Source organism: Nylanderia fulva, unplaced genomic scaffold, assembly GCF_048542155.1.
Source record: "Nylanderia fulva isolate GAGA-0341 unplaced genomic scaffold, ASM4854215v1 Scaffold275, whole genome shotgun sequence".
NCBI lineage: Eukaryota > Metazoa > Arthropoda > Insecta > Hymenoptera > Formicidae > Nylanderia > Nylanderia fulva.
The window spans coordinates 89,670-114,838 of NW_028190342.1; the positions used below are offsets into that span (position 1 = coordinate 89,670).

At 35.0% G+C, this 25,169-nt stretch overlaps 1 protein-coding gene across 3 annotated transcripts; it reads right to left on the reverse strand.

The window, feature by feature from the left end:
• Positions 1 to 354: 354 nt before the first annotated feature.
• Positions 355 to 23,922, reverse strand: ena (ENAH actin regulator enabled). 3 transcript variants are annotated; one of them, XM_085483882.1, is made up of 9 exons: positions 10,184 to 10,646; positions 8,622 to 8,943; positions 8,108 to 8,262; positions 7,518 to 7,703; positions 4,516 to 4,577; positions 3,005 to 4,053; positions 2,351 to 2,539; positions 1,984 to 2,239; positions 355 to 1,067 (listed from the first exon to the last, which is right to left on the reverse strand). In XM_085483882.1, exons 1-9 carry the CDS (start codon positions 10,414 to 10,416, stop codon positions 1,039 to 1,041), a joined length of 2,481 nt encoding a protein of 826 aa, XP_085340008.1. In that variant the 5' UTR covers positions 10,417 to 10,646; the 3' UTR covers positions 355 to 1,038. The 3 variants fall into 3 exon arrangements, with proteins under 3 accessions (XP_085340008.1, XP_029156015.1, XP_029156014.1); XM_029300182.2 differs by lacking the exons at positions 7,518 to 7,703; positions 10,184 to 10,646 and adding an exon at positions 23,654 to 23,922; XM_029300181.2 differs by lacking the exon at positions 7,518 to 7,703 and having other exon boundaries at positions 10,184 to 10,645.
• Between the last annotated feature and the right edge of the window lie 1,247 nt (positions 23,923 to 25,169).

A 25,169-nucleotide genomic window follows, 5' to 3' on the forward strand; every position in this document is an offset into this window, starting at 1 on the left:
TTCTCGCTCATTGTTCATCATTCAGAGATCGACAGTGCAATGTGCTTCGCATAAATAATAAAAAAAAATAAAATAAAATAAAAAAGAAGACGAAAGAAATGCGGAGGAAAACACATGCCACGACATTGAAAGAAAGAATTCTGTATACGGGGAACGTTCTGAGATCGTCGATTCTTGCAAAGTTTGAAAAAATCGTACAAGAGAAGATGTCTTAGAAACCCTGCCTGACCATAAATGCGGTAAAAAATATATACGACGCGTAATTTGGACGTTGAAATAATTGAGTCTCTCATCGCGATCTTTTTCTTTTTCAACATTTTCTAGTCGTTAAATATCAATCTTAATTATTCCAAATTTCGTCGCTCGACTCGTTTTTTTTTTTTTTATAAACTCGTCAAAATTGTGATGACTATTTACCGTAGATATTTTTTATACGTGTGTTTTTTGTGTATAGAAGATTGATACATATTTATAAATAGTACACCATTTTTTGGTCTTTGTCGATATTACTTTCTTTCATCTACAAAGCGATTTAATGGTAATAGTCTCATTGTGCGTGTATTTATTTTATATCTTCATTGTAAAACATTCCTCTCGCTTGAAACTTGTGTAAGGATTTCTCGAAAAAGCCTTTTTGTGCCTGTGTGTGTTTTTGTATCTCGAGAAACTTTTCTTTTTCTTCCCCCGTAAAAAATCTCAAACGAAACTCAACTGATTCAACGTTTCGTTACGATTGTTATTCATATATATATATATATATATAATAACGAAAGGATTACTAATCACTTAAGATACTAAATTGGATTAATTTACTTACACATAAGTGTCCGATATACAAGAATGTAACCACACTACATTCTGTTGCAAATACGTAGTAAAAACCTGTATATGTGGTAGTCTCGATAGTGTCGCCCCAATATGGAGGGATCTAGTCATTAAACTCTCTCTTTCTCTCTCTTTTGAATTTCTTTTTTCTCTGTCTTATTCCCTTCGGCTTCGACAGTTCGGCTCCGTCTCCTTTCTTTTATCTCGTCTTCTTTATCTCTTATTTAGTTCTGTTCTCACCACTGGAAAAAGCAAAATATCTCGTGTAAACAAACAAATAATATTTTATCGAATAAAATAATTTGTACAGTGTTAATTAGTTAGATAAAAATGATATAAAAATATGTAAATTTATCTTAGCTAAGATGATTTTATAAGTATATTTGGATAAAAGATAAAATTATATGGCGATTCATCTAGATAACTTCCAAATAATATTATTTTTAAGACCACTACTGTAAACATAATTATTAAAAAAATGTAAAAATATATTCATATTTTTACTCGTTAGTTTTTATCGCTTAAGTTTTACTACTTAAGTATTTTATACGCTATCCCTAGTAGCAAACTGACGTCATTAAACGTCAAAATGACGTACACTTGGGATGACTCTAAACCAAATTATCAGAATATATTATTTTAGATAATTTAGTAAAGACAACATTTTTTAAATCTAAGATGCAGATATATAGGGTGTCTCATAGAAAATTACTGAAACTAATCAGCTGTCATTTTTTAATGCATGCAGTTATTGAGAAAACAAAAATTATAATGGAAAATCTGCAGTTTTTAATAGATATAAATAAAATGTTTGTATACCAGTTTATTTTATTGATAAAAAGTAATGAAAAAAGTGCTAATAATCACATAATTTCGTACAATTTATTAACACTTTCTCTTCATTACTTTTTTTTCAATAATATAAACTGGTATACAAACATTTTATTTATATCTATTAAAAACTGTAGACTTTTCTCTTTTCAACACCATGTTTGTTTTCTCAATAACTACATGCATTAAAAAATGACAGCTGATTAGTTTCAGCAATTTTCTATGGGACACCCTGTAGATAAAATACATGTAGACGATCATCCATATAATTTTATCTAGGTAACAGCAAACACACTGAATTTGTATATACATATAATTAATCCGTACCGTCGATTATCTCTTGCTTCATTTTCTGGAACTCTTTGCGCACTTCCTTGATTATCTCCACTTTGAAGGCCTCCATCTCTTGCGCGGTAAACGAGGTCCCGTCGTTGACCCCGTTCACCTTGAGGAGGGTGTCTTCCGAAGCGGAACCGAACCTCTTGCGTACCGATTTCGGGGATTCGGCGCCGTTGGAGAACTTGTTGTTCGACGTGTTATTCTTGTCCCAGGTTGACTTTTTGTCCGGCGAACTTTCCGGCTCCTGCGAAAAAGAGTCGTTCCTAAGAATCCCTTTCTCTCCAATCCTTCGTCGTGTTTATCGCCCAAAGTTTTCCTCAAGTTTCGATCGATATCTATGTATGTATCTACGTACCGGTGGTTGTTCCGGCTGCTTCTTCTCTGCGGCGGCTCGTCGACGCGCCAGAGTCTTGGCCATCTCGTCCATCATGGAAGCCATTCCGCCGCCTCCGCCTCTTCCTAAAGTTCCGTAATTGCCGCTTCCTCCGCCGCTGCTGCTACTGCTGGTGCTCGAGCCGCTGTTTTCCACCGGTTGCGATTGTTGCTGTCGGCAAAACAAGATTTATTAGAATATTTGCGCGTTGAAATAACAATGATAAAAAATGACATTATTTATACAGGGTATCTAATTTTAATCAACCACTTTCAAAAACTTTTTTATTTTTAATTGAACAGTGTAAAGTGTTTCCAAAATTGTTTGATTCGAAGAGGACCACTTTTCAAGGTCATTTCAAGATCATTCATGTTTTTTTAAATGAAACCACTATAATTTTTTTATATAAAGCGATTTCTCGCAATATTCACTATAAAAAGTTCGAAGACTCAATGCATATAAAAAAATTATAATGGTTCCATTAAAAAAAAACCATAAATGACCTTGAACAGTGTCCCTCAAAAGAAAGCTCACCTTCTGTCCCCCTTTGAATCAAACGACTTTTGTGTGAAACACATTTGCAGGATGAAAAATAAAAGTTTCGTTTCTTCTCGATTTCCTATCTCATCAAATCACCTGTTTCTTCTTGAGGCGAGCTTGAAGAGCGGCGGCCAGGGAGTTGGTATCGGGCGGCGGGTCGCTCGAGGACGCTCCGGACGAGGCCGAGGCGGCGGAACTGTTCGCGTTCGGCACCGGGGGCGGCGGCGGCGGAGGCGGCGCGGCGATTCCGGTCAGGGGTACCATCGGAGGTGGCGGCGGACCGCCGCTACCGGGCGGGAAAGCGTTGGCGCCGACCGCGTGGTGCACGCCACCGGCCGCGTACTGGTTCACCGAGTTGACGGGCGTCCCGTACGGGTTCGCGGCGCCCGCGGGCACCGCCTGGCCGCCGGTAGCGCCGTACTGCGCCTGGTACTGCGATTGACCGGGTTGCGCGACCGCCGTCGCGTATTGGCTTACCGGTCCAGGCGGCGGCGGCACGGCCGCGTACTGATTTATCGAGCCGCTGCTTCCGTATTGATTACCGCCAGGGCCGCTGTACTGCGCGCCCTGATTGCCGGTCGATTGGTTGTACTGGGCCGCGTTAGCCTGTCCTGCCGTGTAATTGCTCGTCTGACTGTTGCCGTAGAAATTGCCCTGGCCGGACCCCTGCGGGTACTGATTCGGGCTCTGGCCGACGACGTTGCTGGTCCCGCCGGTTCCGGCGGCGCCAGGAGCGGCGCTCGCGTACTGGTTACTCGTAGGAGCGGCGCCGTACTGACCCGCGGGATTGTACTGGGACGATTGGGACGACGGTGACTGCGCGTACTGGTTCATCATCATCGGCGGCGCCGGGACCGCGGATGAGGCAAAGTTCATCATTCCTTGAGGACAGGGCGGGGCAGGGGGCGCGATTGGAGGCTGGGGCGGTGGTACAGGTGGTCCGGTGGACATTTGCGGAGGAGCCGCAGCCATTCCGACCTGCATCAAGGCCGATTGCTGCTGCTGAGGCGGCTGCGGCGCCGGAGGTGCCGACGAGGTTCGATGGTGACCGGATTGCTGTTGCTGCTGCTGTTGCTGCTGTTGCTGTTGCTGCTGCTGAGCGGTCGGCGGACAGCTTGGAGATATAGGATTGGGACTTCCGGTTGCTGTGAAGAGTATTTTCGTTCATTATTGCTTTTATTTATTTTTTTGTTTGAATATATATGTACCCAGCAAATACAGTATATAAATGTTATATACTCAAGCATGTTACATGTAACGTATATGTTAGTTGTAATTTTCCACTCGTAGATGTAACATTTTTAATATTACATATATTACATTGTAGTTATATTGTCATTATATCCCAAGATAGCACTGACTTATCAATACATCAATGTGCTATTTGGTATATAATTACAATATAACTACAATGTAATATATGTTATATTAAAATGTTACATCTATGAGTGGGAAATTACAACTAACATGGATGTTACATGTAACATATATTACCTGTTATATTCCCTGTTATATTACCTGTTATATTCCGTTTTATTATAGCAATGTAACAATTATATATCGGTGTTTGCTGGGTATATAATAAAGTAGAGAAAAGTATGATATACCTTGACTTTGCTGGGACATTCTGCGTTCCTGAATTATTGCCACGTCCTCTCTGGTCATGGTTCTGCGCAGAGGAAAATCGAAATTAGATACAAGGTAAATTTTTTCGTCCGTGACATCGTTATTGATGCAAATAAGCGTAGTAGGGCCAGCCACAACTAGACTAACATAATAGACATAATCGACGACCTATGTATGTATAATCCTAGACAGAGATTGCACTAAACTTCGCTCTGATCAAATCCCAAGTAGCAGACTGACGTCATTAAACATTAAAATAACGTCATTTTGATGTCGATGACGTCATTAAACGTCAAAATGACGTCATAAACGTCAAAGTGACGTATGCTTGCTATCTGGGATGTTACAGAGATATTTTTCAATAGTACATATACGAAAAAAAACATCGTTAATGAAATAAATTAATTGTATACAATAAATTTAAATCGCTACGTAAATATAATATCGTGCTACGAAGAGATTCTTTTCTCTTTTATTTCGCTGTACGGATTTCGTGTCCCATTTTAATGTCCCACCCCAAATAACTTTCTTATTTTTGATTGTAGAAGAAGGTGTTTTAGATAAAAGTTGTATGGTTTCGAGGAGGACATAAGATATGATTACCGAAAATTGAATATTTTACATTTTATGTCAAAAAATTGTTAACTTCGAATCTTCCTAACTCAAAAAGTACTTAATGAAAAAATACTTCATTATAGGGTTTTGGAAAGTTTTTGAGATGAGCTACAAGAATATGCAATGAAAAATAGGTGGTTCGATTTAAGAAATTGAAGGTGACCTTCACGTGACCTTTAATCAATTATTCAAGGTCAAACTAATGGCACCATTTTACGTCTCCCTCAAAATCATACAACTTTTGTCTGAAACATTTTTATCTACAATCAAAATTTAAAAAACTTATTTGGGGTGAGACACCCTGTATATGAGTATTCTTACTCTAAATCACAGATCACAACATCGATATATAAATTTATGCGGGCCCAAGGAGCTAAAGAAAATATTAGTCCGACATGTGTATTTTCAATACACGCTTTTATAGAGAACGAATACTCTAATTCGAGCAGCAAACGCACCCGTTATCTTATCCCTATCGAACTCCGTGTATCTCAGACCGTCTGGAGGATTCTTATCCGATAATCCGGATATTCGAAGCGATATTCTTGAATTTCGTAAGAGACCGAGGAAAAAAACCGAAGAAAAAATATGTACCGAGCCGCAGCATTTTCGGATTTATTTCGAGCGACGCGGAATGCAACAGATGCAGGAGAGAAGTGAAATTCTTCTGGCCTCTCTGCGAATTTTATTTTCGACACCGCGCGAATATTCATTCATTCACGAAAGAGTGAAGAAGATGGAAGAAAACAAGAGAAAGAAGTTGGTTTATTAAAATCGCTGAATCTTAGATTATAATCTAAGATTATAGAATATTATAATTATATAGAAGATTATAATCTATAATTATAAAAAGTAAAAGAGGAAAGATGAAAGAAGAAATGTATGTATGTGTGTGTGTGTGTGTGTGTGAGGATGAGAGGGATGAGGGAGATTATTCTAATGTAGTTAAAAAATTAGCGATGGGATGAAGTATCTTACAAGTAGTTTTAAATTTGTTTATATGTCTTGAATACTATGATTATTTCGAAAAAAGTACTTTCAAGTTGCATTCAAATTTTAAATTGAATATTTGCAAGGTTTGAAATAATGTTTATAAGTATTTTCTATCGTAAAAAATTGTTTACAAGCACTCTCTAAAATAAAAAATCTATTAATAATACTTTATATTATTATTTATAATACTACATAAAATAATTATAAATACTACCTATTATAAAAAATCTATAATACTATTTATAATACTTGTTACACATTTATATACTTGAACCTGGATGAAATAAGATTCGTACTCTCTATAAGTTCTTAAAAAAGAAAACCAGTATATTTTCAAGTGCATTGAAACTTGGATTAAATGTGTTGGAATTTTTTATGAGTAGTTAAGAGAAATTTAATGTTAGCGCGAGTTTATAAATAGCATTATGAATTTTTTATAATAGTTATTACAAATAGATTTTTTATTTTAGAAAATACTACTTGTAAAAGATTCTTTATGATAGAAACTACTTATAAGTACTATATTGAATACCTTGCAATATTCTATTTAAAATTCGAATAGAACTGTCCTAGATTCGAGTGCTTTGCAAGTACAATATATTAAAATATAATTTTTTATTATATAAAGTATTATTATTTCAAATTCTAGAAAATGAAACTTAGTTATTTTTATAATAGTATTATAATCGATTTTTTATTTTAGAAAATACTACTTGTAAAAGGTTCTTTTAGATAGAAAGTACTTATAACTATTTTGAATACCTTGCGAGTACTCAATTTAAAATTCAAATACATGTCCTAGATTCATAATCGATTTTTTATTTTAGAAATTACTACTTGTAAAAGGTTCTTTTAGATAGAAAGTACTTATAACTATTTTGAATACCTTGCGAGTACTCAATTTAAAATTCAAATACATGTCCTAGATTCAAGTACAATATTTTGCAAGCGCATAATATATTGAAATATTATTTTTTATTAAGAAGAATTATTATTTCAAATTCTAGAAAATGAAAATTGGTTGTCAGATTTTCAAGTACACAATGAACTTGATCCCATTCGTTCTAAAAATGCCCGCAGCCTCCACTACAGGAAATTCGAGGTCCTAAATAAACGCATGGCCTTTAACCCATATTAACCTGCCGTCACAGATTATTAAATTAATTATTTCTAGACACATATATATATATATACGAAACTTTCTATAGAAAAACTAGGTTTCTCAAGCGTTGTTACATCTTATGACATATTCATGCTTTCCCCCGTATCATGTTATTTAATAAAATCGTATGAAGAAAAAAAATCAATTCATTACAAATTGACTGACTAAAGTTCGGTTATTAGGGGCTAGAAAAGGCCGCGGAAGGAAGATCACCTCGTGTGTCCGTCGCCTGGCGAGCCACGCGCGCAGCCCACTTGAGTGAGGGTGCCGATGGCACCGCTGACGGTCGCGTGGTGCTCGGGGGTGGTTGTGGTGACGGAGCCTACGGGCAGGGCCGTCTGGCCTCCTGTAGGCAGATGGCCCAAGGACAGGGAGATCCGCGCGCTACGTTGCCCTTGACTGCAACCGGTCAGGACAGATGTGAACGGGGAGCACAGGGAGGGTTCGAAAAGACGAGAGAGGAGGGATATCGTTCTACATATTCGCACATTGACTCGTCACCTCCCGTCATTAAACTACTCTACTTCGCGATATTAGGGCGTGGATGAGGAACATGACCCTTCGGATATGTTATTAGGAAATGCACCGTCTCCCGCGACGATTTATTATATTTAGAGGGAAAAAGTCTCGAAGCACACCAGAAGGAGAGGATAACTTCGAAACAAGAGCGTCGGCTGTCCTTGGTTCGGGAAAACGTGGCGTGTCTCGCATCGGGATCTCGTGACAGGAAATAATCCGCCGTAACGAGGTAATAGTCGCGCCGCAGATCATTGGAGGATATCAAGGATAAGAGAGAAAAGTACCTGTATCCCATGTCCTCTTCATATTGAGCGGTCGCTTGACTTTGCTGTTGCTGCTGCTGCTGTTGCTGTTGCTGCTGATAGACGGTCTGCTGCTGAGTGGTCGTGGCGGTGGTCGGTGCGAGACTTCGTGATATGTTGCTGCCGTTGCTCAGCACCTACGCAGCGAGACGCGGCGTGTAATTAAAAGTTAATTAACGATGACGAGGTCCAATTGTGGTCAAAACGTCAAAAGACGACTCTATCGCAAACCATTGTATAGAACCAAATCTATATATAGATGATAAAATCCACGAATGGTCAATTAAACGAAATATATTAGGGTTAATTAATCCGAGTTAATTCCAACAATGGGATAATTACGAAATAGATACCCTAATAGCACATCATATCCGAAAGATATTCAGAGGATATTCAGAGAGCATTCGAACATCCTCAGGATGTTCTCTGAACGTCTTCGGGATATATGTGCTGTTAGAATATGAGAGGAAAAAAGTGAGAGGTCGTGAAAAATTACATCGAGTGCCTGGAGCATCGCCCGGGCGAAGGCGTCGGCGTCATCCTTACTGGAGAAGTTGAGCCCGTAGACCTGCTTGTTGTCCCGCCACTGGTGAAACGTCACCGTCGCCTGATTGTACTTGAGCCCCTTCAGAATCGCGCAGTTGATAACGATCTCGTGGTCCTGGAGCTTCCTGCCGACCACGCGGAACGTATTGTTCACCTGATGGTGATAGAGCTGGACCTTGGACAGGCCGGACGAGCTGCCACTCGGTATCCATTTCTTGTTTACGTCGTCGTATACCATCACCGATGCGCGGGCGGATGATATGCTCACTTCGCTGCGGAAGAAAAAACGACGAAACGTCAGTTTTTTTGCAATTCCGGTCAATTAACTTCTCTTGGTCGTTTACGATTAATTTATCGCGTTAATTTTTCGTTTCTTTACGCTTCGCGTATTTCTTCGTCATGTTTAGCGGAAGGGAATTGCTCTTCCGGTGTTAGGAAGATGTCAAGGTTGGTGACATTCAATTGGACATATTAGTCAATTAAAGGACTCAGGACTCTCTCTCTCTCTCTCTCTCTCTCTCTCTCTCTCTCTCTCTCTCTTTCTGATTGAATCTTAATCATCCTACATTGATATGAATAATTGTGTTCAAATGAATTTCTCCTATCAAGAATGTTAGATATGAATTAGCCAATTGAAGGACTCAGGACTCTTTAATTAATCAATCCTAATCATTCTAGGTCAATATGAATGATTGTGTTCAAATGAATTTCTCTCATCAAGCATGTTCGATATGAATTAATCAATTGAAGGACTCAGGACTCTCTGATTAATCAATCCTAGTCATCCTAGATCGATATAAATGGTTATGTTTAAATTAATTTCTCCCATCAAGCATGTTCGATCTCAATTAGTCAATTGAAGGACTCAGGACTCTCTGATCAATCAATCCTAAACATCCTAGGTCGATATGAATATTCATTCATTCATAATGTTCAAATAAACTGCTCCCATCAAGTGTGTTTGATACGAATTAGTCAATTGAAGGACTCAGGATTCTCTGATTGATCGATCCTAGTCATCCTAGATTGATATAAATGGCTATGTTCAAATGAATTTCTCTTATCAAGAGTGTTCGATCTCAATTAGTCAATTAAAGGACTCAGGACTCTCTGATTAATCAATCCTAAACATCCTACATGTAAGTCAATATAAATGATTGTGTTCAAATAAATTTCTCCCATCAAGCGTGTTCGATATGAATTAGTCAATTGAAATATTCAGAACTCTCTGATTGATCAATCCTAGTCATTCTAGGTCGACATAAGTGGTTGTATCTAAATAAATCTCTTCTATCAAGGTTGACCATAATAATTTTTAATTTAATTTAATTTTTGATATAAATACAGAAAATTCGGATAAGAGAACGATCCTGAAAATATATTCTAACGAAATAAAGAGTATTTAAAAATATCCTGATATAGAGACAACAGAAAGTTCACGGAGAGACCTTGCTGATGTATCGACGTAGGAGGGAGAAGGCGAAGGACGCAAAAGAGAAAATCGACGTGTACCACAAGCGATCGTCCTGCTGCCAGGAAGATCGTTGCTGGCGATAGCTCCCTGCGGAACGTTGTTGAACGTTCGCGCAGCAACGTTGCTGCGCGTTGTTCGTCAAACAACGTTGCTGTTCCTGCGTCGCAGGAGGATGACTCGTCCTGTTGCGATCCTCGGAAGTAGAGTAAGCATCGTAGGACCATCTGGTCCTGCCACTTTTGGAGAACGAGTTGGCACGAGTGTCCCACATGACCCGATCAGAAGGGGACCAGCTTCCTCCTCCCAGTTAGGTAATCATATCACGACTCGTCACCCTGATCACCGATTGTTTCGTTCTTATCGGAGCGAAGAGGATAAATCTAAGAGCCCGTAAGTGCACAAAAGGTGTTCGCGTTATTAATTGAACGTAACTCGCGGAAGAACTCGTTCGACTCGCCAGCTCGCTCGCTCGCTCGCTGTCGCTTTCACTGAACTGAAAAGCAACGACTCCCGCGCTACGCGTTCGCGCTCGTTTGGCAAAACGGGAACAGGACGAGGTAGGATGTGGCGAGATACCGCCACTTCCTCGGCCGTTTTCTGCTTCCAGCTGCTGCGTGCATAGTCGGACGATGGTGATAACGCGTCCACGCGACAACCAACGTCTGTCGTGGTAGATCCATGTGCATGGATCGAGGACGTTTGCGTTGCAACACGAGAAGGAGATAACACGGCAAGAGAGAGAGAGAGAGAGGAGACCGTAGATAAAGGGAATGACGCCGTTGATGACTTTCCTCGATATTTTACGAGACGCGATATAGGGATCGAAACCAGCGATGATGTTAACTAAGCGTTTTGCATAGTTTTGAAGTCTCTAAGATTACTTAAAAAAATTCAAATAGAACCTAGACAAGATAAGAACCTTCCTATAAGTATTTCTCAAAAAACAAGAATAGTACATTTGAACCTGGATCAGCTATGTTCAAATTTTTTATGAGTACTTATGAAAAATTTTATGTTGTATACAAAATGTCCCAAAATTACCGGACAACCCGTTAATGGTAGCTTTTTGGGATTATTTGGAAATTATTTTTCTTCAATGAAAATGTCAAGGTACCAATAATTTTCAAGTTATAAGTGATTGAAAATAAAAATTCTTCACAAAAGTAAACCTTGTGAAAATATAATATTAACAAAACCATTCTTTAGTTAATTTCAAGTAGTTTATTTTTAGAAAAATTTAATTTAAGGCTCCCTTGATATTATATATTGTATAATATTGTAAATAATATAATATTTTATGATAGTGTTTAAAAATTTATTATAATAATATGATAAATAGTTTAATTGTAAGTATTCAATTTAAAATTCGAATACAACTGTTTTAAATTCGAGTATTTTGCAAGTATGATATAAAATATTATTTGTTAGTTTTAATTATTTGAATCATAGAAAATAAAACTTAATTGTTGGATTCTACTCATTTTTTAAATACATATTGAATTTGATTCTATTCCCAAGATTTGAAAAATATTCTTGCATGTCATATAAAATTATCAAAATCAACTATTACATCTCTCTCATTATTATTATTATTATTATTATTATTATCCATGAAAGTGAAAGATTTCAACACGGTAAAATGTTTTCATACAAACAAAGTAAGATTTAGAGTTTTAACTCTTCTGTTGATAAACAGATACCCGAAAAAGTTTAATATTTTAAAAATCTGTCGGAATTTGTTCCCGAAACAAAAAAAACTTTATATTCGAAAAAAATCCTAAAATACAAATGTTTGATAGCTATAAAAAAATTATTTATGGCAGCAAAAAAATGCGCTGTATCAAAAATGCGCGGTTGGCATTTAAATATATTAATGAAGAGGTGAAAAGTTATGCGTTGACAGAAAGAAGGCTGAAATTAGCAATGCCTAATGCGCTTGTTGTCGCGTTCCTTCTTCCGGAAATCGCGCGAGCTCGTCGCGTTCGGCTCGGATGCCAGAACTTTTAGAGCATAAAGCGCGAAATATATATGTACATTCTATCAGCTGGAAGTGTAACGTCCAGGTCCACATCTCCCTCTTTCTCCGGCGTGCACATAGATCAGATCAGTTTGAGAATTGTATTAACGTCTGCGAAAGTGGAACAAACGCGTTGTTCCGGAGTGCATCGCCTTAAGGCAGATGCTCTCTTTCCCTCGCAGGTGTGTATCCTCCCCCTGAACGTACATAAAAACGGTATAAATCTCAATCTGTAACGGAGCCAAAGCTCATCGTGAATGCGAAAACCAGCCTCCTCTTCATACCTTCCCCCTTTATTTCCAGTGATGCTCACGGGAGCGTTAACCTTTCACCAAACGCCAAATGAAATAATAATGATAATCATACTCGGTGCAATCGTATCTTGACCATCCAGAATGAATTTTGCAATCGCGAGCTCTCGCGATAAAATCGCGGGGAATATTGCGTTACGATAACTCGCGCGAAACGAATTTCGACATCCAATAATATAATTTTAAAAAAGAATATTAAATCGTGACTTTTTTATTATTTTAAACTTTTTTTATATTATATATTATATATTTAATATATAATTTATTTTTATTAATATATAATATATATTTAATTTATTATATATTATTAAATAATTTATTAATTATATATAATATAATTAATATAATAATATAATATATAATAGATTAATTTATTAAATATATACCTATATATATATATATATATATATAATATATAATTTATATAAATTTATATAATGATATTCGGGAACAAAGAACTTCTCTTCTGAAGAGCCTCTTCGAGAGAGAAATGTCACCTTTTCACATGGTCGGAATTTAATGGCAATTTTACGTCGCGGTTTTCGTGGCATTTTTTATTATCTCGCTGCATTGCACGACGAAGAGATGACGGAGGAAGAGAGGAAGAGCAGCGAAGCGACGAGTGAAGTGACAGCGACACGCGGCATTGGATATCGAATTTATTCCCTCTATGCATACATACGCATTTATGTTTCGCTTTCATACACGGTTTAGTTTATGCGAGCCTCGTCGACAATGACGAATCCGTTTGGTGACGACTCTATTATTAATTCTCGGCGGACTTCCGCGCGCGCACTCTTATCAAAAGATGACATTCGAACAGCTGACGCGTCTTGGACGAAACTCGATTTATCGCGGAACGATCCGGACCCGGGAAAAGGGAAATTTATACGGGCTTTCACAGGGTGTCGCGTCGCTACGAATTATTTTCAGTCTCGAAATTCCGAGCGCGATATCCTTATAATATCATCGACCAAATATTTTAGTCGCTAAAAAAATTCCGATAATTTTGTTTATTAATTTTATAATATATTTTTTGTATTTATTAATAATTATTTTTCATTTTAATAATTATTAATTGATAATTATCAATTTTATTCATGTCTCCGCATTGTAAAAAATATGTAATATAATGACATAAAAAATGTATAGAATTACATAAATAATATGTAAAATTACACGATAAAATGTATACATTTTCATTTTTATCATGTAATTTTACATTTAATTATTTATATAATTTTACATATTTTTTTACAGTGCGTAATATACTTTATTTTTCGAATTAACAAATTTTATTAATCGCGAGTACTCTTTTAACACTCAGAGACACGTATGGCTTCACCTTGAGGGAACGAATATGATCCCCAAAAACAGCATATGGCAGGTTGCTGTGCAATATTAATTGGATAGGTAAGTCAAGCCTTGACACTCGAGTAGGCCTCTGAATTTTTTTTGCAACACGAGCTTTAAATCTTGGGGATCTGATCAGTCCAAAGCGCAATTTTTTCCTTTATTCCCAACATAATGTACAAATATTTTAGATATATTTTTTAATGATCAATAGATCTCTACCTTTCAGATTTATTGGTGATAAGATAGCTTTGTTACTATACCTTTTAGAATTAATAGCGATAAGATAGTCTTGTTCTACATATTTTATTAAAAACCAACTTCGATGATTTGACAGCCAATGATCCAAATATTTGCCTCGTAAAAATTTCACATTAAATAAATAAAAACTAACTTCGATCGATTTTCATTTTCAAGATAAGACAAGTCGAAGAAATCAGGATTGAATTCCGTTCAAAAAGAACGCAGAAAAGGCACGAAGGAGGTGTGTGAAAAATCTTAGGAAGCAGCGCGCATACCAAGAGAAACATATATGCTTTCATGTATATCATCATAGGAATAAAAAAAAATGCGAATGTAGAACTGCATATACAGAGTGCATCCTTCTCCCTTTCTCTTTATGCAAAACGCAGAGTTCCCTCTGCGCGGAAGAAAGTAAAAGAATCTTCCCCGACCGGAGCAAGGTGCAACACACAATGAAACGCGACAATGGGCGTTTAACAAAGGAACGTACAACCTTTGGGTTACACGCGTGTACCTACACATGCTGGGTACTGCCACGTATTAACTCGCCTATGTTGTGTCCTGTGTACGTTAAAGAACATGGAATAAGATAGGCTGGTGAAAATATTACGTTATACTTCTTATTTTTTGCAATTCCCAAGTTGATCGGGTCCCAATTTGGGTACCCAAAGCAACTTTAAATGTTAAAAAGGTATCAAACGGCATCAAACGTCAAAAAGATAAACAAAGTACAAAAGGTACCTTTATATTTGGAAACCTCCCAAGATACAATGGAAAGATATATTTGATGTCTTCTTACTTTTATCAATTCCCAATAAGTTGATCGGGTCTCAAAGTTGATTGGGTACCCAAAGCAACTTTAAATGTTAAAAAGGTATCGAAACAAAGTACAAAGGGTATCATTGTATTTGGAAATTTCCCAAAACACAATGGAAAAGTATATTTGATGTCTTCTTATTTTTAGCAATTCCCAAATTGATTGGGTCTCAATTTGGATACTAAAAGCAACTTTAAATGTTAAAAAGGTATCGAAACGAAGTACAAAGGGTACCTTTGTATTTGGAAACCTCCCAAGACACAATGGAAAGATATATTTGATGTCTTCTTACTTTTATCAATTCCTAATAAGTTGATCGGGTCTCAACTTGGGTATCCAAAGCAACTTTAAATGTTAAAAAGGTATCGAAACAAAGTACAAAGGGTATCATTGTATTTGAAAATCTCCCAAAATACAATGAAAAGATATATTTGATGTTCAGTGATTGCTATAAAGAAATTATTGCAGTGAAGAAGACAACACGCAGTTGGTATCTGGGTACCCATATGTTGATGATGAAATTGATAGAAGGGTTGGTTTATTTAGAGATAAATTTAACACGTGTAATCTTTTTTTCCCAGATCAAAGAAGAAGAAAAAACAGATACACTTATTTCTGTAATTACATAATATTATATGAATAGATAGAGCTCTTCCTTCAAATCCGAGCTGATCAAGGGTGGAGGGTGAATGTGGGTTACCCGAGCAATCTGCACCACATTGCAGCATTAAAATTAATTAAGCCCGGTTATTGAAGGCGAGATTGAGACCCATTATATGGCTTTACCCACGGTTTAGCAAATGACAGTGGGATACGATATGGCGGTCTGTTCTCTCTCTCTCTCTCTCTCTCTCTCTCTCTCTCTCTCTCTCTCTCTCTCTCTCTCTCTCTCTTTCTCTTTCTAAGTAGGAGATAGTGATTCGCGTTTATACATATGTATCTGTCGCGTGCATATGCATCTGAAAACACGCTGGATCATCGCTAATGACACAAAACGTGACGCTTCCTGTCCCAGGTATAGGTCGTTTCATCATCAACCGTATCATCTGACATCACGATTTGTCGATTGTTTCTAATCAAAAATTTTATCATTTTAATTAGTAACTCATTTCACTCGATTACGTGTTAAAACTCTAATTACATATAATTATCTTACATAATAATTAATAAATTAAGTAATAAATAAATCTATTAAATATAATATATAAATAAAATATTTAATAAATAAATTACATTTAAATATCAAATAATAATAATAAATATAAATTTAACGTATAAGACGGGCAACAAGAGCCAAATCGCGGATGACAATGCGTTATCCTAACGAAACTAAATAATTTTCCGTTAGAATTAAATACCGGTGCACAAGGCACCAAATTTTACTTGGACACGGCCAAGATTTTAAAATATGAAATAATCTCATATTTGAGATTTAATTTCAATACCCCCTTTAATCCCCCCACGGAAAATAAATAAATGAATGCAAGAGAAAAATATAGATCCGAAAATCGCTGAATCGGGAATCGAACCCGAGACCTTTCGCTTGCCGGGCGACTGCTCTTCCAGCTGAACTATTCAGATCCTTGGCCGTGTCCAAGTAAAATTTGGTGCCTTGTGCACCGGTATTTAATTCTAACGGAAAATTATTTAGTTTCGTTAGGATAACGCATTGTCATCCGCGATTTGGCTCTTGTTGCCCGTCTTATACGTTAAATTTATATTTATATTACAGAGCCTTGTTAAAACTCTTATAATAATAATAAATAAAAATTAAATAATTATATAATTATCTTAATAATTATAAAGTTAAAATGAGATTAGTTGACGAAAATAAAGTAGAAAATTTTATATTTTTTTTAATTCTCTGAAAATTCAAGTGTGAACAAGTTTTGAACTTAGATAACTAATCATTATCAAGGGGAACTTTCGAAAATTGACAGCTTTGGAGCTTTAAGGAGTTTCGATTCGGTGATCACAGAGTCGTTAAGAAGGGCAAATTCACATTCACACACACATTGGCACGAATATAGGGTACATTATTATAGCGAACGTTCGTTTCCCAGGTGTGGTCATTAACTCTGCTCATAGTGGCGAGAAAATAGTAATATAGGAATCATCCTCTGGGAGGCGTATATACAAGGTGTCCGGTAAAGACCGGATCGAGGGTAGATTCCTGAAAATGTCCCAATTTTTGCCATCATGTATCTTTGTAACTAAGCCTTAAATTAAAATTCTATTAAAGCAAACTCTACTTGAAATAAATTGAAGAATGTGATTTTTAATTTCAATCGCTTGTAACTCGAAAATTATTGATGCCTCAACATTTTTCCTATAGAAAAATCGTTCCCAAATGATCCCAGGAATCTACCCTCAAGCATTGATCAGGTCTTCGCAGGACACCCTGTATATGTATATGTATATACATATGTACGTATCGACCGCAGGGGGATCAAAACGCGGACGAAGACGAGGAGGAGGCCTTCACCACCGCCTCCGCGAAGGCGAGGCGGAATGACGCGGAATTGAGCGGAAGTCGCTCGTGGCCTTCGCCGCGTTGACTTTTCGTCTCACACGCTCGATACTCGGAGAGACCAGTGTTACATGTGAAACAAGTGAAATCCTAGGATCGTCATCTCTCAATAACAAATTAATAGTAAAATTGCACATCAATAATGAATATTATTTTTTTAATATTTATTATATTTGAATATTTATAAATATTATTTTTTAATTTTTATTATATTTAAATATTTGTAAATATATTATTTTTTTAATATATTATTTCATTATTATTATTTAATAATTACAATAATAATAAATTTGTCTGTTCTTCCTCTCATTTTAAAAAATAGGAAAAAAATTAAAATTAATTTTTTTCCTAGAAAATTATAGAAGACGAAAAAATAATAACAAACAAATAATAATATATTAATATATTAATAATGAGAAAAAGAATCATAATTAATTTTTTTTCTAGAAAAAAGTTATACTATATAAGCAAATGATAAGATTTTATCATAATTGGTCATTTAATTTTAATTTCAATTTTATTTTAAGCGAATAAAAACATTTCATTCAAGATTTCTCGTATTTATCGAAATATTCATTATTTTAAATCATGTATTAGATAAAAACGTTGTCGCGCAGATGATACGATAATTTTCTATGAAATTTTCGTTTACGAATTCTCGATCGTATCGTGAATTCGTCATCGATGACGAGACACCCCATGTGTATATGGGATTATCAGGAATGAAATCATCGAACATTTTCCCCGAAAATAGCTTAGAACAGTTATCTGTCGATATGGAGCGTTGTTACATGACGAAATCGGAATTCCAAATAAAAACAACATATTACATGTATAATGTACAGAGTTTCCTAAAAATCCTGCAACAATTAAATATCTCGAAAAAAAGGCTTTTTGAAAAAATGTTTTAAATAAAAATTATAGGGCTTTAAATAATAATAATAATGCGAATACTTATTTAGTCAGCTCTCGCCTATTTCTTTACAGGGGATGTTAAGAGAAGGAACAGGGGGAATTTCTGAGATCCCAACCATAGGATTCAAATTCCTTTCCAAAAATGTTCTTTCCTTCATAATTGTCGCAATAACATCGCGTTTGGCTCTATTGGTCGAGAGGAATCAAGTGGAGATTGTGGCTTTAAATAATAATGTTAGTATATCTATAAATAGCATTTAAGACAATGTAAAATTACTTTGAAATTATTTTTGATTGCACATTCTTGCAGCTTATCTCGAGAGCTTTTTAAAACACTATAATAAAGTAGTTTTTTAGTCAGTGCTTTTTGAATTATAATACTTGAAGTGTTTACAGCATTTTTTGATATAAAATACAAAATATCTTGTAAAATATTCAGTTTTCGATAATCTTACCTTAATACTTTCATACATAAAATAATTAGATAAATCAATTGTTGTGTAAAGAAAATGCATAGTTATTTTTAAGAAAATGTATACAATTTGCAACATATTTTTTTCTTAAAAACAATTATGTATTTTTTTTACATCAATTGATTGGTTTCATTATTCTGTGCAGAAAAATATTAGTTTATTATAAATATTTTGTATTTTATGATTAATGATGAAATTTTGATTAATAATGAAACAGGATGAGAGAAATTTTATTATACAAAAAAAAGACTATATCTTCGTTCAAGTCTCATAACTTTATTATAACGTTTTCAAAAACTCTTAAGATAAACTTAACATATCTATATAATAAAAAAATAATTTTTATTTAAAACATTTTTCTCAAAAAGCTTTTGCTTTCGAGATAATTAACTGTTGAAAAATTTTTAGAAAACCCTGTATATTATATATATATGTAATAAGTATATAATGTATTATATATATATATATATATATATATATATGTAATATATATAATATAATATATTATGTTACATATATATATAATATATGATATATACAAAAATTTATATACATTTGTAATATATCAGATATCATTATATAAAAATTTGTTAACTTGATTAATTAAACCTTTCAACTAAATGTTATTTTGGTAATTAAACATATAAAAATATTTAAATTAAATATAACATATTAAATCTAACACAAAACATATATTGACTTAAATACTAATATATATTGAATTAACAAAATAGTAATTTAATTGAAAGGTTCAGTCGAGTTAACAAATTCTTTTTCAGTGTACGTATTCAATCGGAATTATTAGACAAATTTTGCAATACACGCGATCTTATTGCGTTATTTTTCAGCGACAGAAATAAACCAGTTTTTGTCGAGTTCACTCGTGACATATACAATGTCAGGTATAATTATAAACTCACATAATTGTATCGCAAATGACCCAACTCATGAAATAATAAACAAGATTACGCAATCTGCGTCAGATTTTTGTATTTATTTAGTGTATCAATATATCAATCATTTTCCTCAATTCAGGAATATTAATTGTCGAAATGTTATAATGGAAATTCATATTCAAAGAATAAGTATTAGATTGATTCATAAGTAAGTTTCCATATAGATAATTCATTAATCAATCATTTCTTCCGAGAAAAATCACAATATTATTTGATCCATCGAGTAGATAAGAGTGATAATCGTCATTTATGAATCATTACTTGTACTGATTTATACTGTGTTATTGTAACTTTTTTCTTTTTTAATATAATTTAATAAAAAATTTATTTATAAACAATTTTTAACATAATTTAACATAAAATTAATTGTAAAAAATTTAATAATAATAAAATAAAAATAAAATAAAAATAAAATAAGAAGATAATAAAATAAAAACAAAAATGTTTAATATAATTTAACATAAAATTAATTATAAAAAATTCAACAATGATAAAATAAAATAAAATTAAAGATAAAATAAAATAAAAATGAAAATTAGGTTTATTCGATAAAACGGAACTTGTTTATGAATCAACCCGATATAAGTTGAGTCGCGAATGCGCCAAGCTCATAAAAATTGGACTTAAACTCGTTCCCTCCAGCGAAAGATAGAGAAAGAGAGAGAGAGAGAAAGAGAGAAAACTGCCTTGAAGAGCACGCTACAATTCGTTGCGTTATCTTCAACCTTCGCATTTTTTTGAACGCGTCATGCAACCTTCGCGACAGCACTGTTGCATTACGCATCAATGCAATCTGATACGAGTCAGCGAGCAGAATTGAAGCTGAGAATGTTGAGATTGCGCTTTTCAAATGCGGCTTTTCAGCAAGTTTTGTCCCTCTTTCACTCTCTTCAAGGCGGCGGAGAACATGAAGTCGGACGAGTCTCGTTTGATCGAAGAATTTTGTTGAGCAAAATAAATAAATAAATAAATATTATTAGTCAATTTTTTTTATAAATACTTCATTTCTTAGACTCAGTAAACTATTAACTTTAATATTTGCGAGGAGACAATCAGGTTGGGAAACAAGGATGTGCCGGTGAAAGACGGCTTCTGGATTTTGAAAGAAACCTGAAATGAACGAATTATCATGACAATAGTTGCTTTACGCCAAGTTTACGTGAAAGTTATCGCGTTTACGCGTCTAAAATACATTACTGCAAAAAATAGTGTGTAATATTTAGATATATGGAAGAAAATGAGTTAAGGGCTAGCGATGGGATTAAGTGTCTCACGAGTTGGTTCGAATTTGTTTCAATGGTTTTCTCTCTACGATTATTTCGAAAAAAATACTTTCAATGAGTACTTATGAAATTTTATGTTATTTTATGTATAAGCAAATAGTATTATAAATTTATAGTATTTATACATACTATAATTATTAATAGTAATTATATAAGTACTATGTTGAATCTCGATCTATAAAATTGGACTATAATTGTTTCAGATTCGAGTATTATTAAAATTTTGAATTTTATTCTAATAATAATGATTAAAAAGTGGAACTTGATTATTGTATTTTAACTTAAAATATAAAAAAATTATTGCGTATTTGTATATTTGTTTACTTAAAATTTTTTAAACTTAGAATTCAAGTACTATTTATAAAAACGATTCAATTGTTTTATGATGAAAAGTACTTATAAACATAACTATTTCAAACCTCGCAGGTACTCAATTTATAAAATTCAAATATAATTGTGCTCCAAATTGGAGTTACTTCTATAATAAATATAAAATATTATTTCTTACGAGTATTTATTCAAAATCCTAGTAAATGAAATTGAATTATTGTCATCGACTAGGAATTTTAAATATATTTAAATACATATTGAATATAATCTTTACATATACATTTATTCTTAAATATTGAGTATTTGTATATTTGTTTACTTAAGATTTGATTTAAATTTATGATTCAAGTACTACTTATAAAAGAGATTAGATTTTTTGAACGCGTCATGCAACGATAGAAAGTACTTATAAGCATAATTGTTTCGAATTTCGCAGGTATTCAATTTATAAAATTCGAATATATAATTATGCTCCACTTTTATAACATGTAAAATATTTCATACGAATATTATTCGATTCGTAGAGAATGGAATCCTATTATTGCACTCGAATTTTCAAGTACATTATCAAACTTGAATATCTAACAAGAGAGGCTTCTCGTAGTCGGGAGACGCACAATAATAAGATGCGTCGAGTATTTCCGGTATTTTTCCGCAATTCCCATATACATAATTGAGATGAGAGAAATTTCCGAGGAGGAGAGGAAGGAATGTCAAGAAGCCAATCAACTACAAAGAGAATTCGAAATTCCGAAAACACATCGCCAACACTTTACAGAAGTGGAACGGGCGGGACAAAAACACACACATGCATACACATATGCGAAAGGGAGAAGGACGGGACAACGAGGAAGAGGGAGATGTAATAAGCGCAGGACTCGTAAAACAAAGTAAAACAAAAGAAAAAAAAACAATAGAAAGTCAATCAAACAAAACGGAGCATTCATCCATCCTTCCATATATTCATCTATCCAATTATTCATTCATCCATCCTTCCATCCATTCATACATTTATTCATCCATCCATCCATATATTTATTCATCCATTCATTCATAGATTTATTCATCCATCCATACATTTATTCATCCATCCTTCCATCTATCCATCCATCCATATATTTCTTCATCTGTTTATTCATACATATATTTATCTGTACATTCATCCATCCTTCCATGCATACATTCATCCATTCATTCATCCTTCCATCTATACATTCATCCATTCATCCATCCTTCCATGCATACATTCATCCATTCATTCATCCTTCCATCTATACATTCATCCATCCATCCATCCTTTCATCCATATACATGAGGGATGATCCTTCCATGCATACATTCATCCTTCCATCTATACATTCATCCATCCATCCTTTCATCCATATACATGAGGGTTGAATGTATAGCTGAAAGGATGGATGGATGGAAGAATAAAAGCATGGATGAATATATGGATGAATAAATATATGGATGAATGGATGGATGGATGGATGAATGTATGGATAAATAAATGTATGGCTACATTCATCCATCCATTTATTCATCCATCCTTCCATCTATACATTCATCCATCCATCCATACATTTATTCATCCATTCATCCATCCATCCATCCATCCATCCATCCTTGGTAGGTTCGGGGTAGAGAAAGAGAAGACCGTCTCCCTCACTCATTCTCTCCCCCTTGTTCCGGTGGCACGGAAATATTCCGCGCTGTCAAAAATCGTTACGGTTCCTTGTCCCCCCGTCGCGTCGAGGGGGCCAGACTGGCCGGACGGTTAACCGATTACGTACATATATTTTTCGGAGCGCAGCACTAGGGGATTTAAAGGACGCGGTTTTTAAAGACAAAAACGTCCGCCCCGAATACCTCGTCGCGCCTAATATTGTGATCGATATCCTTCCCGTTCCCCGGAAGAAGGATACATCGCCTAGTACACCTTCCCTTCTCCCAAGAAGCCCAGCGTCCCTCGTTCAAGCGTCAAAGACTCCTCGCCGGAGTATCCGCGACTCCGGAGGGAACCTCGCTCGATATTGACCAGTCGTCGGCGACGTTAACATTGTGTCAAACTTTCTCTCTCTAGCTAGGAGGATCGGGAGGAGATATCAGCAATTGGGTTGTTGTTCGAGGGAGAGACTGGGAGCGGAAGAAAAATGAAGGTAGCTCCGGGTCCATCGACTCTTTCTCTCTCTCTCTCTCTCTCTCTCTCTCTATATATATATATATATATATATATATATATTTCTATCTCTCTCGTACAAATGCGTGTATATTACTCACTTCATGTTTGCTTGGCCGGTGAGCGTGTGCTATGCCCTCATGCAAGCCGTATTCCTGCTCCTGCACAGTATATCACCGAGCCCATGAAAACACGCGAGATTCGGACAGGACTTGCGGTAGTTCGACATATAAATAATAACGAGTAGGAGCCTCCAGTTCCAGTAGCCACTAACACCACCGTGACACCCTGCCGTTGCACATCTGGCCGGCCATATTGCCGACTCCGAATTCCTACTCCCTACCACCCGCACATATACACTCTCCCCCTCTCTCTCTCTCTCGCGCGCTCTCGCACTTTTGGCGTCGCGGGCGCGGCAACGTGAGACAGGGAAATTTCCCTAGCGTCGGCTAGGAATTTTTCATTTCTCCCCCGCCATGTTTATTCTTTTTCCCTCCTTTTTTTCCATCGATTTACTGAAGGATTTTTCATATTTTTTTTTTACATTTGATGTGATAAATAAATATTTGCGCCTATTATTCTTTCTTGCAATTTTCTTTTCTCTTGATAATTATGCCTGTTTTCAAATATATATATATATTATATTTGTAACATAAGTTATATCACAGATTAATAGACAGATCGCCAAAGGCCTGCCTAAAGAAGAGACCGCCATCTTCGTGCGATAGACTTTGCCCCTTACCGACACACTTTGCCCCTGGTTCGAGTCCGTGCTAAATTTCGTAGACTTGAACCAAAAGACTTTGCCCCTGGTTCGAGTCCGTGCTAAATTTCGTAGACTCGACCAAAAGACTTTGCCCCTGGTGCAAGTCCAGGCTAAATTCGTTTGACATTACCAACAGACTTTGCCCCTGGTGCGAATCCAGGCTAATTGATCATGAGACCAATTTGAGAGATTTGGCCCCCGTTGTGTGTGTGTGTGTGTGAGAGAGAGAGAGAGAGAGAGAGAGAGAGAGAATATTTTACATATATGCATATATATATATAAAATTTATTAAATATAAAAAATATATTTTTTACACATAAAATGTTTTTTTATTGAAATAATCACGATTTTAAATGTGATATAACACAGTGTTCAAAAATTTTTTAATTAAATTTTTTAATTAAATTTTATTAAAGAAAATTACTTGAAATTTTTTACATTAAGAATTTAAAGGCTCCTTATTCTCTTGTAGAAATTTATCACTACGCCAATTAATCACTTATTTCGAGTATTTAAAATACTATAATATACAGTAATTTAAGTATTCGAAATAAAAGTGATTAATTACTCGAAATAAGTGATAAATTGGCGTTACTAGTAATAAATTTCTATAAGGGTTGAAATAAAGTATAAGAGATAAATAGGCTATATGTGAGCTGTATGCGAAATGTGAGATGTAAGACGCATATTGAAATTTAATTTTTCGATATAACTTTCAAAAATGTACACGAGGTACAAAAAATTAGCTTGGACATTTGTAAGACTTAAAATTGGGATTAATTCTCAATTCTATTAATTAAATTTCGATATAACACACCTTACATCCGCGCACGGCTCACATATATATAGCC